The sequence below is a fragment of the Asterias amurensis genome, chromosome 5 (genome assembly GCF_032118995.1).
Source record: "Asterias amurensis chromosome 5, ASM3211899v1".
Classification (NCBI taxonomy): domain Eukaryota; kingdom Metazoa; phylum Echinodermata; class Asteroidea; order Forcipulatida; family Asteriidae; genus Asterias; species Asterias amurensis.
In genome coordinates, this window is record NC_092652.1 from 1,241,340 (window position 1) to 1,255,395 (window position 14,056).

Below are 14,056 nucleotides of genomic sequence, written 5' to 3' on the forward strand. Positions count from 1 at the left end.
GCCTTAGTTTCAAAGGAAGTATCTTGAAATACAGCACTATGTTTTATAATTGTCTACTCCAAGCTCCATCTGGTGTTTGTCTAAGCGTGCATGAAAAAAGAGATATGACTACTCACGTGAATAACATGTGCCATCTAACCGCATAAAAAAAACAATTTCACTTAACTTATGATGATGCCTATAAAAGAAGATTATCTCGTGTATTATTTGATAACATTAAAATGATTTAGGCCTATAATCCAGTAATCCGATAAATACAAGGGGGTTGAATAAAAGAAGTGACTGCTGTCGTAAATTGTCATTATAGCAAATAGAGTTTGTCAGTCAAAACATTTTGACTGTTGTCTAGTTTTCAGAAAGAATATCAACATGGCTGTAAAATCCATATGTATCCTGCTAGCGTTGAGTTGTTGTCTTCTTCAAGTAAGTAGTCGGGTACTCTTTGGAGCGTTCAACATCCAAATACTCGGTGTGACCAAGATGGGGAAACCCGAGGTGGTTGGGTACTTGACTCAGGTGAGAGACTAGACATTATATGGTGTAATTTTCCAAAAGTTACTTAACAAAACAATACGCTTAGCACGGAAAATGTGTACTATGATGTATTTTCATCATGTACTGGTTACCCGCAAAGTTTTGCGTATCAAATTGCTAAACATATTTCTTTCAATTTTTAAATACAGCTTATCTGTTATCATTAAATGACTATCCGGAAGGGTACATTATTTTGTTAGAAGCCCCGACTTCTTATACGTTTAAAGGTCGTTCATTTGGTAAATTAAACCCACAAAATTAACTACTGTATAAAACTTACTGGCTGAGAAACCTATACCGCTGTTGAAAGTAAAAACTATTTGGAGAAGAATTACCCCCAAACCATTCAAAGCTGAGAAATGATTCAGACCTCTTGGTGTATGCTCACAAAATGCTGTCACCAGAGATTTGGTTTGTACCCTTTGCCACCTCGATAAATGCGATGGGAGTATACGTTCTTGTGGAAATGATGTTGTTGTTTTCTCAACAAATATAGACACTGTACTCAGCTGAAAATTTCACATGGACTTTTGTTGTATCTTTCTTTACAATTTTGCCTGTGAATAAAATTTACGTTGACAAAAACCAAAGTTATGACTTTACCTTTAATATGGTTCCCGGCTCTCAAATCAGAAATCTTTCAAACCTAACATAAGTGTAAAAGGGTCTTATAAATTGACCTTGATCTGTCGGGTTTTTTTGGGTCAAGGATGTTTGTTTTGCTCAAGTGTCGCCATTTAGCGACATTATCACCACGTCTTTATTTGATTATCGAAAACGTTGATTTCACGAACAAAATGGAACTGCCGATTAATATAAGGCATGACGAAGCTCTTTTTACTATGACATAACATCAACAGGGGCTCATAGTTTATCTCCTTGAGTTCCTACGGAGCTCTGAATGGGCCATCCAATTGGTTGAGATCCTGAGACAATTTACTGCAGGATGATTCCATCATGTCCATATCACGAGACAGCTCTCTCGGCTTGAAAGTAGAATGTTGTCTTTTCCCAAGAAAATGTATCTTGTGTTCTCGACATGTTATTCCATGATGAATTATCTCGGGAAGTCGACATCTCACCTTCATGATGTCGAACTAAGATCAAATGCTATCATCCCGAGATAAAATATCTCAGGAGGTCGACAACTTAAAATAATATGGAGTCGTCATCCTGCAGTAAAGAGTTTCAGCGAGTTGGGTGGCACTTACAGAGCTCCGTAGATTCCAGAGAGAGCTACGTGTCCGTTGAAATAATGGTGAGGCAGTGTAGATGCGTTTGTAGCTAGTATAAACCTTTTTTGTTTCAAACAGTTCTCATCTTTGATAAAATAAGTAAACAAATTGTATAACAATTGTATTTGGGGGGGGGGGGGCCTACTTGTGAAGCCGGTTTTGTTTCTTCTTTCTTCGTGACCAAAACTGAGAAACAAATTACAAGACAGGGAATAGGTTATCTCATTTAATACCATCTGGAGAGACAATCATTGTAATCAGTTCCAATCATTAAGCGAAAAAATGTCCGCCCAAATGACTGTCGAAATGGAGTTAGAGAAAACCTTCATGATTGTTTTTGTCTTCTTCTATCTTTTATTCATAATTTTTTTCGGAACGCAAATTGACAAGTAAAGCTGTTTCAAAACAAAAACAAAATGCATGTGCCAAAGACAATGCACAAAATACATGCCGTACATGGATAATGGACCTAATGATCCATTTTTAATTAGCTGTCATTTATCAGTATTGAATTTTGTTTTCGTGGTATACCCTAGATAAAAAGCTTTTATAGCTCAAATAAATTAGTAATAAATATTCAATTTGTTCGAGTTAAATCGCAAAAACAAAATTGGGCCTAGCACTTTTCAAACCAAGTATAACCAAATTAATCATCACGTGATTAAATAATGCAAATAAATTTAAGTGTCTGGTTTCGTCTGTACAGATTAAGGCATAAAAAGAAAGGAATACATTTTTTTTTTCGTTCTTCATTATGCAAATCTTGGCTTCCAGACAAAAAAATGTGTCTGTTACAACAGAACGACATCATTGTTTAAAATCAGTCTCAGACATCAGCGTTGGGTGAATTATTTGGACCGTCTCAGTGAATCTATTCCAAAGTCAGCATTAAAGTCATAAAATGTAAGGGAACTTTATCAACACGTTTCTTCATGCACAACACTCATAATTGTAAAACTTTTGCTATCAAAAATTCGAGTTATTGCGTCTAAGCAACTGCATGCACCTTGTTTCTTTTGCAGTGAATTTGTTCTGTCCTTTCCTGCATTTAATGTCTGTCCCTATAGGTCCATTTGGTGCTCGATATTTAGGACTTCTATACCCCCCCCCTTCCCCTCCCCTTCCCCTCCCCTTCCCCAATTGGGTATCTCCATTGTGTTCTGGAAATCTCATGAACTATTCAGAGGATTTTAGAGAGGCAATTTTGTACGAGAGTAAAGGAATATGTTTATGTATGGGCACATTGGGGGTGTCCTCTCCCACATATTGGGCAGTGTATAATAGCATTTTTGCTTCGCCTTAAGCCTTTTGCAATTTGTTTGGGTTTTCTTTGTTCAAACACAATATATTTAAAATGTACCTAGCCAGTCTCCCTTTTGAGTTATTCCTTGTATAATATGCTACAAACGTCGTAACTCAACCGATACAAACAAAGAGTGCTGCTTATGCTATAAGGATAACATTATGTAGGCCATACTGAAGAACTGAAGTTTGTTTCTGTTTATCTCAGATTCTTGACCGTTACGACCTCGTTTTGGTTCAGGAGTATAGGGACAAGTCGGGTACAGCCATCGTGGAACTTCTGGAGGCACTGAACGAGTAAGACCGAGTCTTTTATGCATGATTCTCTTAATAACATTCACGTCTCTTTTTAAAATGAAACCGTTCAATTCCAACAAGTGATCTATTAAAGGGTCACGTTCGACTCATTTTAAGTCGACATTTATTCCATACTTTTATCAAGATATAACCATGGAGCGTTGCTCCATGATATGACGTATACAGAACTTCATAAGCCTAGATAAGCAAAGTAAGGCCGTGTCCGAAACGGCGACTTCGGTTACAGCTACGGCTAGATCGCCCGCGTCTGCCTATTCTTCAACACTGGTGGACGCGCTGATCTGCCGAAGTCGTCGTTTCGGACACGGCCCACTAAGCACAGAGGATAGAGGGAAAATAGATGATTTATGTACATCTGTCAGACTAAACCATGGCTTGTAGAAGACAACCTAGACAGACAAACTACAAACAAGGAGACAAGACAAACAGGCGATTTTGGCTATAAAAAGAGTTTGTTATCAAATGAATTGAAAGTGAATAATGGTTGGAAAGATGTTATGAAAAGTATAATATGGCACCACACAAATGCCTCGAAATCGTGTCGTTTTCCTTTTGCTTCGTGAGCTCACTCGGTCCGCCATTTGGTGGAGTCAAACATTTGGTGTTAGTTTGCACAATAAAATGATACCACGCATAACGAGGCAAATTTGTGTGGTTCATTTATTCTATTTCAGAAAAAAAAATCTTTCCAACACGAATCATTTCAATATCGTAAAAAAAAATGAATTGAAATTAATATGGTTGGCAATAATATGGTGGATAATTTTCGGTGGAAAGACACGCAACGGCTTCAATGTATAAGTAGAAACGGATTCACGGGCTGATGCTTTTTGTAATTTATAACATTGATTAATATGCATACAAATAATTAATTATCTAAAATCCATGAAGAATAAATAGAAAGGTTTCAAGTGAATCGATAAATCACTTTATCAATGATGTGGTAAGAGTTTTGTAATTTCCACAATGACTGTATTTTTTAGTAGATGGAATGGTTCAAACGAAAAAATTGCACTTTCAATCAGGGCGTTGGTCCATATTGTATTCACTTTACGATCTTTTTTTTTCCTTGATATAATTTTGTAAACCGTAACATTTTCTTTTCTCTCTTCTCTTCTGTATGTTTTGGGTTGTTTAACATTGGGGTCTACATCCTACTAGTGCTATATTATTTTTGGCCACGTCATGACCAGGGGATCATAAACACCGGACTGGTTAGTCATCAGGGTGTGGGTCCAAATCCCGGTCAAGACACTTTTTGTCCCTGGCATTACGCTTAATGCTTCTCTGCATACAGGAGGAGTAAATGAGTTCCTACCTGTGTGGGCAGAGATTGTTCTTGTTTGGATTGATTTACCTTGATGCATTATTATCCTAGGCCGCCTATGGTTTATAAAGACACCTGTGTCCTTAAGCAAGACACTTAACCATGATGCGTCTTCCTTCGGATGGGACGTATAGCCGTTGGTCCCGTGTGTTATGTGTAACGTACGTAAAAGATCACAGTTCACTTATCGGAAAAAGAAGGGGTTCACCCGGTGTTCCTGGTTTGATTGGCTGCTAGTGCGCCGGGGCGCAGCACCTTGCGGGAGAATACTAAAGCAAGAAAGAATGTTAAAGCGCCTAGAGCGTCACTGAGTGACAGATATGCACACTAACTAAGAAGCCACTATTATTGTAATCCACATGTAAGCTTGGGTAGTTTAAGGAATGAAGTTTAATGGCCCAATAAGCGGGATGCAGTTGTTCATGAACCATTAGCGGCTAAGTTGAAAGATTTCTTGTACTTTAGATCTGTCCATTTCTATTAGTAGCACAGGCCCCCTATAGTTTAATCATAGGTCGATATGTGAATTGGCATCTGCGGCTATCGGATAAGGCTGTTGCGAAGGGTGTTGCTAAGGAAGTCCTATGCCTCAACGCATGATGACGCGGAAATATAGCCGTAGCCGTAGCTGTAGCCACCGATTCGTACACGGCCTTGTTAAAGTCTTATGTAGGCAACCCAACTGCATCCTCAAATGTATTATCAAATTTTGTGATGAGCATAATTATTTACTTTAAACAGTTTGGAGAAAGAGAAAACAAATTGGCTTTCTCTATATGGGTGTTGTATCTGTGTTGTAGGGAACATTGCTCTGGCTATGCTCAAAATACTATTCAGTAGGAAGGGGATATGGTCCTAGAGCTCTCTGTGTGTATTGGTTTGTACTCAGATCGTCATTTTGTTCCATCAAGGAAACTCAGCAGAAAGAATTAGTGAGATTAATAATGAAACAAAAATACAAATTCCTTTTTTCTATCGCAGCTTATGATCTGATAAGAATAATAATACGGGTTATTAATAGGTGAATGGTTGCTCTTGTGTTGTATTTTTTCGGCTTCAATTAATCTGGAGACTTTCGAACTCAAGAGGGCGCACTAAAAAAACTATTGTGTAGGGCCAAATTTAAGACACTAGAAAAGGCAAAAACGTCTTTGTGTCCATGTTACTTTGGGAGGTTAATGGAAGTTACCGAAAATTTCTCCAGCCAAGGTGAACATTTCCCAACCGTGAAACTTCTTTAGAAGGATCTCAATGTTCATAATGAAATGTGATAAATTCATTTTCCAATAAGAGTCCTCATGAAATTGGGGGAAGACGTCTAAACCCTATGTTAAGAGAGGGTATACATTTGGTTTACTCAACTAAAATCATACTTGTTAAAAAACACTTCAGCTGCTGTTTATGTATAACGATTTGAGAAAGGATTTCGTTCTTAGGAATGTGGTTTAAGATAGAGGTATTAAAACAAGAAACGTTTTTCAGATTGTGTTATAAGCATTATTACTATGTCCACGCGTGAACATAGCCGCTCCAGATTTTCAGTGATACCTAAAAAAAAAACCGCAACCATTTGAAATAAAATTGTCACAAGTTAGTTTCATTGTATTTCTGTATTCATAAAGGAATAAAACATTTGAACAGTTCTAAAAATCAAAGGTATGCTTTGCCTTTACAACTAGTGTAAAGTATCTTTCAGTTTAGACATTTTTAGATCGAACATTTTTTACAAGACGTCAATAAATACCACGTAAACGTATTAAATAGTCTAGCTGCAAAACATAACAATTACCAAAACCATTCCAAGGTAAACTTAACTTAGTGTTTATAATAATACACAATTAAAATAATTTATTATTATTTACACATAGACTCCAGCCCGCATGTATTTATGTACTCCTGAAAATGTAATTTTATCGCCGCAGTAAAAATCATGCAGACTCATTTGTTACGCAAGATTTGTTTCAGCATCATTAAAAATGAATTTCTACAAACAAAATTTCGAAATGATATGCATATCAGTGTGTCCATCTCACTGTACACAATGCATGAACTTTTCGTCAGCTGACAAGCTTCTCACGCTGACTTTGACGTTTCTGTTAATAATTACTTGTGCGGATTTGCAGCTAATAATATTTTTTTATTTATTATAGAGATAAAACAAAATTAATGTGGGGGAAAGATCCTCGAGATAAACAACTTTGATTGACAACTGCTTGAAGATAAGGATATTAGTAGTATCTGCTGAATGACGTACAGGGGATAAAGGGGAGGGGGCGGTAAAGACATGACAGAGTTCTAGAGTCAAATTGTTTAATGTTCCGTGGATGTTAATTACCTGTTTGACTGAATCTCTTATGGATAATTATTCGTTGCTTTTAAGAGGGGCTCCAAGGTCAAAATAACAGTTGTGTTTTATTATTAATATTATTATTTTTATTTGTTTTCATTTCATTTTCATTTTCAAGTCGCCAGACACACAAGGCCTGAAGACCACTTTAAAAGTGTAGACTACGATCAACTATTTGTTGCTACCTAATCCAGTATTCCTAGTACTGTAACAGGGTTAACCCCTTTACAGTCCATATATGTGTGGGCTTGGGTATGATACATCAGAAGTCTGGCTGGTAGAGCATGTAGCACTACCTCCTAACTTGATTGAGTAATTATGAAAAGTGAAAAAGCAATTCAAAGTCTCTAGCCTTGTATAAAGGTCGTTTTGATACCTTGCCAATGCGAATGCCTTTTTAACTCCATAAAACAACCAATTATGTCAAATTTCAAATGCGTCACTACATTTTGTACAGGAAATTCAGTTCATTCCTGAATTTCGATGATATTCAGTAAAAATGGTATTGAAAATTGACCTATTTATGATTGACGCAAAGATTCCTCTTTGGAATTGACAGACCCTGCCGTTGCTGATGTCCATTAACGTCATGTTTCATTTCTCTTTAAAAGAGTATTGAATTATTAAATGAAATTTTTTACCATTTTAACGTTAGGTGGAGGTGGGAGACTTGTAATTTTGCTTTCAACGTTTTATAAGGACTCTACTTATTTGAAAAATAAGTGCATCACAAAACTGAGTTTGACCCTATCGTCTTCTTTAACTGTGAATGCAGCAACGAAGGCGACTGCCTACATGCCCCTTGGCCATTGCCTTGGTGCCCTGGAAATGCTATAGTAGAAATTTACAGGTGCCCTTTACCAAGGAGAAAATGCCTTGGTGCCCTTGGTCTTTCAAAAACAGGCCTGATGGCACCTTATGCATCAATTTGCTTTTTAGGTAATAAAACGCGCACCTAGTGTTGAACTTGTCAACCTCCATTGTGATGGGGGTGATATCACTTTAAAAATAAAGTAATGGAAAAATAAGTTGCAATCAACACCGAAGTGCGACATGTGGCATGCTAGGACTTGTTGGTAAACTTAACTTACCAAATTTAATAAATAAACAAACCGGGAAGGTCTTTACATTTGGTAATTTAATTGCTTTTGGCTATTACCTGTATTTTAATTGATAGCATAAAGCGAAAAATCATGTAGGACTATAAGGATGTGGTAATTTAATAATTCTTGAGAGAGTTATGCACTTCTTGGTGGTTTTGATAGGATAGCTAAAGTACACGTACTCCCCCAGAGGTTTAGATAAGAGATCTCCTCCCAGCTTGATGTTCATTACCCTCCATACATTGATGCATAATAAGAAAGTTTAGTGAGGAGCAGCAGCTTTAACTAAATTAACTTTTCGAATTTCTATTTCAATATTCAAGGTACTCAAACGATACCTACGACTACGTCATCAGCTCTCGTACTGGCCGTTCATCTTCAAAGGAGCAATATGTCTACTTCTTCAAGTAAGTTCATTGTCTAAGTGAGAAAAAAGACAGACAGCGACTTGGGTGACAGTGGTGATAGTGACAAAGGGGTGATTGATGGTGATACAAGTGGTGACTGATATTTAGTGATAAAGTGGTGACTTAGTATCACAGTGATAAGTGGTGAAGGTTTGTGAAAGATGGTGTAAACAAGTTGCAATTAAATGTGACAATGTCACGTGATGACAAAGTTGGCATTTGGTGGTGGTAAAAGTGACAACGTTTTGTGACAGATGGTGCAAAATGTACAACTGGTGGTGACAATAGTTACAATGCTGGTAGTTTCTGGTGACCATATTGACGAAGGCAACGATATGCTTACGACAATAATGAAAACAATCGGCAATTGGTGGTGGTAAAAGTGACAAAGTGACATGGTGACAACATTTGCAATTGATAATGACATTGACAGTGATGGTGGTTTCTAGTGGCAATATTGACGAAGACGACGATATGTCCATGACAGTAAAGACTAAGTTGGCGATGGGGTTAAAGTGGCCAAAATTGTGACAAATGGTGACAAAATATACATCTGATAATGACAACAGTGACAATGATGGTGGTTTCATTGTCACAATGTCGAAGAAGACGACGATATGCTCATGGCAACAATGAGAAGTTGACGATTAATATTTGACAATATGCAAATATTTCCTCTCAACAGAACTCGCAAATTGTCAGTGATTGACAGCTACGAGTTTGTGGAACCAGGAGACGAGTTTGAGAGGGAACCATACATTGTTCGATTTCGCCAAAAGGACCTTCTTTCTGGTAAGGCCATTTTATCTTTATTTCTGTGGCGCCTGCACCTTTAATCTGTATTTTTGTCAACTTGCATGATGCAATAACTCAATGCGTCATGTTCTTAAAAGCAAAGTATACATTCGAAAACCGTTCGATTGTTTTAATCCTGTGTAAATGTAGATTGGTTTTTACAATGAAACATAGTTAACATAGTTGAACACAGTTCAAACCAGTTGATTTTATATAGGAATTGGACACTATCCAGTTAAACCAGTTGACCCATGCCAGTTAACTAGGTTCAACTGGAAGTTTGACCTGAGAAGCCGCGGAAAAAAGGCCACCAGAGGATTGGTGTGTGTGTGTACTGTGATCAATGTGTTCATAGTCCATACCAAAAACCAATAAGACTACTTTTATATTTTTCTTAGACCAGCCTGAGTTTGTGGTGGTGGGAATTCACGCCAAACCCGACGATGCTGAGCTAGAGATTGACTACTTGACTGACGTATACGATGACGTAGTCAGCACGTGGGGAACGCAGGTATGTATGATTGTGTTGAATAATCCTGCACCATTTTTTTGTGAGTCAATGTTAGGGATTTCAAATCTCGAAGTATTGCTGTTTGAAATTGCTCCTTATCATTGTTTAAGTTGTTCATGCTCAGACGCCTACATTGTGTTGTAATTATTAAGTAGTGATTTAAAAGCACTGGAATCCTTTTATAGTTGTCAAAGACCAGTATTCTCACTTGGTGTATCCCAACATGCATACAATTACAAATCTGTGAATTTTTTTACTCAATTGGTCATCGAGGTTGCAAGAGAATAATGAAAGAAAAAAAACACTGTTGTCGCTCAAGGACGTCACATTCGCTTTTAGTTGCCCAAGGACACATTCGCTTTTAGTTTCCCAAAACGCCCAATATGAAGGCAAAGTGCTCCTGTTTAAAGTCACCTGGAAATAGAATTGTTTTTTTTTCAAACATAAGAGTATATGCTTACGAACAATAAAACAATTTTTTTAGTAATTATTTGTCACGAATTATATTGTTTAAAAAATATATAAAGTTGTTTGGGGGGCTGACTCCGCCTACCCCTTTTGTGACGTCAATCGAGGCAGACTTTGCCTACAATGCGTATAATAAACGTGCAAAGTACATGTACGTCCAAGTCGTGAGTTGGTACGTTTCAAAAAGTGTTTTTCTGCATTCAGCAGCAATACACCTGGTCGGCATTGCCGGAAAAAAAAAAAAAAATTGAAACGTACAAACTCACGACTTGGTCCGTTTACATGTACTTTGCAATTGTGTTTACTCTACGCATTACAGGCAAAGTCTGCCTCGATTGACGTCACGAACAGGGCCCTCTCGGGTCGGGGTCTACTCTTAAATTTGTAAATAACATATGAACTGATTTGTTAAAACCTTAGTTAACTGTTTATTCACATTCACTCATCAAAACACATATATTAGTGACAAAAGCTTTATTTAAAAAAAATACCACTTCCAAGTGACTTTAAAAACAATAATCATCAATAGTGTCGTACATTAACAAGTTCAATTTCACCGTATGAAAGAATATTAGTGAAAACGCGTGAGATTGACAAGTCCAAAACAAGTTTACATTATTCCAGATTTAATCGGAGATCAGACACACAATTAATATCAATTTCCAAGAAGCAAATTGATTGTTTTCCTTTCTTTTGGTTGTCAATGTCAAGGACGTCATACTAGCCGGCGATTTCAACGCAGACTGCAGGTACGTCACTAATTCGGAATGGCCGCAGATCCGACTGCGCACCCAATCTCGCTTTACGTGGCTGATTGATGACGACGCAGACACGACCGTATCCGACACCGACTGCGCATACGACAGGCAAGTCGACTGTACACCTCACGTACATTGTTTGAAAATTAGGGAGAGGGAACACTGGGTTCCCGACTTTAGGCCGTGTCCAAATTCAAAGTGGGTTTGGAAAGTGGCTATGGCTTAGAAGTAGCATTCTTCACGCTGCCGCTGCAGCCAGAGGCAGAGTCGTTTAAATTGGATGATTAATTATTTGGTGCTTGACTTCAAAATAGTATGTACTGTCCTCCACTGGGTCTTCAATGGGCTCTGGGTATTTCGGGGAGGGGGGGTGTACTTCTTTCATTAATGAGTTTTTTTAGAGTATACATTTTTTTTTTTTTTTGGGGGGGGGGGGGTGGGGGGCATACCAGACACGGTGTTATAAAGCCGACTGTTAACATGAAGGGAACAAAATCACGGGTGATTGGAATACGGGAGGTTTGGACGGTGTACTTTCAAAGGTTCGTGCTACCCTCCCAGCCCTTTCCCACCCTCTTCGCGTCGTGAAGACCGAGTGTTCCTTTGCCCTTCGAAGTATCTTCTTACTGCACGGAGTAGGAGTGATATAGGTCTACCCTGGGCAGAGACCAGGAACCATGCTTCCCAAATAAGAAATTCATAAACTTAGCAACCAATCTTAAAATTAGGATTACGTTCAAGCGACAAAAAAAAATTTCACGTTCCCGAATTATGATTAATCACGGATGCAAAATTAAGGGAATACCCAAACAAAGTATTTAACAGAGCCTATAAAAACGTTTGTTTATAATTAATTTAATGTCTCGGTTTGTTGATTTGAAATAATATTTAACATTTATTGTGTGATACGAACAGACTTGTTGTAGCTGGTTCCGATATGATCGCAAATTCCCGTTCAGCACAGACTTACTACTTCGATGAAGACTTTGGTTTAGATCAAGACACTGTAAGTACACAAAGTTTCATTTTTGTTTTTGTTTTATTGAAAGTAAAGAGATTTGATTTGCAAAACAATTACAATCTTTTTGGATATCCTTCCCCTGTGTTTTACCCATGTTACGTCACTGTGAGAGTTCCAGTTCGCAGCCGCTTCTTTGAACATCCCAAAGCAACCTACCACAAAATGACGTCAAAATATTGTCACTTCGACGCACGCCGTCTACGGCAGAAGTGTGGCTAGTGTTTCCAAACCTTGAGGTTTGGGGCCTTGGGACCTCATTTTGATCGATAATAACGCATAACTTAAAAGTGTAAAAATTCCTAAGACGCAATTTAATGGTAAACAAATACATTATAAACCAAGTTTAAGTATTCCCTTTAACGATTGTCGCTCAAGATAACTGTTGAAGGTTTTGTGTTTAATTATCAATGTTGTATAATACCTTTAATATTAATGCTTATGTTTGTGTCTAAAAATAGGCCAAGACAGTGAGTGACCACTACCCAGTAGAGATGACGATTATGTAAGGAGCAAGCGAAGACACAAGATGGAAATCAACGTCTTGGAGTTAGCAGCAAAATAGCAATCTGACATAAACATCATCTTAATTCAAAGGCAGGGTATACTTTTGGTAATAATTGTCAAAGACCAGTATCTACACTTGGTGTATCCCAACCTATGCATCGAAATAACAAACCTGTGGAAATTTGAGCTAAATTGTTCATCGAAGTTAACACCCTTGTTGGACGAAGTTGTGTGCTTTCAGATAGGAATAAAAGACTTCTGGCTAGAAGTCTTTTATTATTTTAGGTAGAAATGACCTCTTTCTCAAAATCTATGCTACGTCAGAGGGAGCCAATGTTTTATACTATCAACAGCTCTCCAATGCTCATTACCAAGTCAGTTTTTAAGTTAATAATTACTTGTTTTGAGTAATTACCAAACGTGGTACCTTCCCTTTAATGCCTAAAGCCTTTCTCAAACTCAAATTTGTGGTTGAAAAATAACCTCTTTCACACCTCTTTCAAACTACAACAGAATAAATTCTAAAATATGTTTTACAATATCAACAGCTTTTCATTGCTCGTTATCAAGAAAGTTGTTATGGTCGTTACTCTTAAGAAGTAATTACCAAAAGTGAATCTTCCCTCAAGGTAAAATGGTGTATCACAAACATGCGGGGAAAATAAACATGTTTACCCCCTTACGAGCAGAACATTATATCTTTCAACATTGAACCTGTTTCCCCTCTTTAACGAATGTTTAGTGTTTGGCTAATAATTGATTTTTTTATTTATATGTTTATTGCGGGTTTTTTTCAGCACTTTCATCAACTTTCTCGCTCTCTTGCTGAGCTGTCAAAAATGTTCTACATAAAACAGTTTCTTCAAATGAAAAACAAAACGACCTTTGATCACACGCTATTTGCGTAAAGTATTAACTTTGGATATTAATTTATTTTAGTAATTTGTTGTTTTAGATGTTGTTGTAATGATAAGAGAGTATTTTAACAAACCTGTGACTTTCTCACGGGGGGGGGGGGGGGGGTCGGTGTTCAAACATTACACTGTATGACGTCAAACGTGGTCAACTCAAACACTTTTCTCAACGCTCGTGATTAAAACAAAACTGATACAACTGGTTAGAACAAAATGTTCGGTTGTCATTTATTTTAATTTGAAGGTTTCATTATTTGACAAAATGCAAGTTTGTGTACGTGTTGAAAAAAGCTCAATCAATGCCCCCACCAAACTTCCCAGCACCCCCCCCCCCCTCCTATTCAATTTATAGCGCAACTTGAGGTTGCAGTGAAAAGCTGCTGTGAATTGGAGAAGATATGTTCAATTGGATTGTTAAGTCTGAATTGTATCCTTTCAAATAAAGTAAATGATCGCTTACACATTTAGTGAAATGTTTTGTTTGTTTTTTTTTTGTCCGAAAATGACCAGGG

General features: G+C 37.4%; 1 protein-coding gene across 1 annotated transcript; it reads left to right on the forward strand.

The window, feature by feature from the left end:
• The first annotated feature begins 302 nt into the window (after positions 1–302).
• LOC139937354 (deoxyribonuclease-1-like) lies at positions 303–14,011 on the forward strand. Its single transcript, XM_071932458.1, has 8 exons — positions 303–516; positions 3,280–3,368; positions 8,490–8,573; positions 9,259–9,365; positions 9,767–9,879; positions 11,059–11,213; positions 12,021–12,111; positions 12,585–14,011. Exons 1-8 carry the CDS (start codon positions 370–372, stop codon positions 12,630–12,632), a joined length of 834 nt encoding a protein of 277 aa, XP_071788559.1. The 5' UTR covers positions 303–369; the 3' UTR covers positions 12,633–14,011.
• Positions 14,012–14,056: the final 45 nt, after the last annotated feature.

What these genes read in the sequence shown, in the direction of transcription:
- LOC139937354 (XM_071932458.1), top strand. Translation starts at nt 370, where the DNA reads ATGGCTGTAAAATCCATATGTATCCTGCTAGCGTTGAGTTGTTGTCTT. An exon ending in CCAAAAGGACCTTCTTTCTG is followed by an intron (nt 9,366 to 9,766) that starts GTAAGGCCATTT and finishes TATTTTTCTTAG; the next exon opens with ACCAGCCTGAGTTTGTGGTG. An exon ending in ACCGACTGCGCATACGACAG is followed by an intron (nt 11,214 to 12,020) that starts GCAAGTCGACTG and finishes TGATACGAACAG; the next exon opens with ACTTGTTGTAGCTGGTTCCG.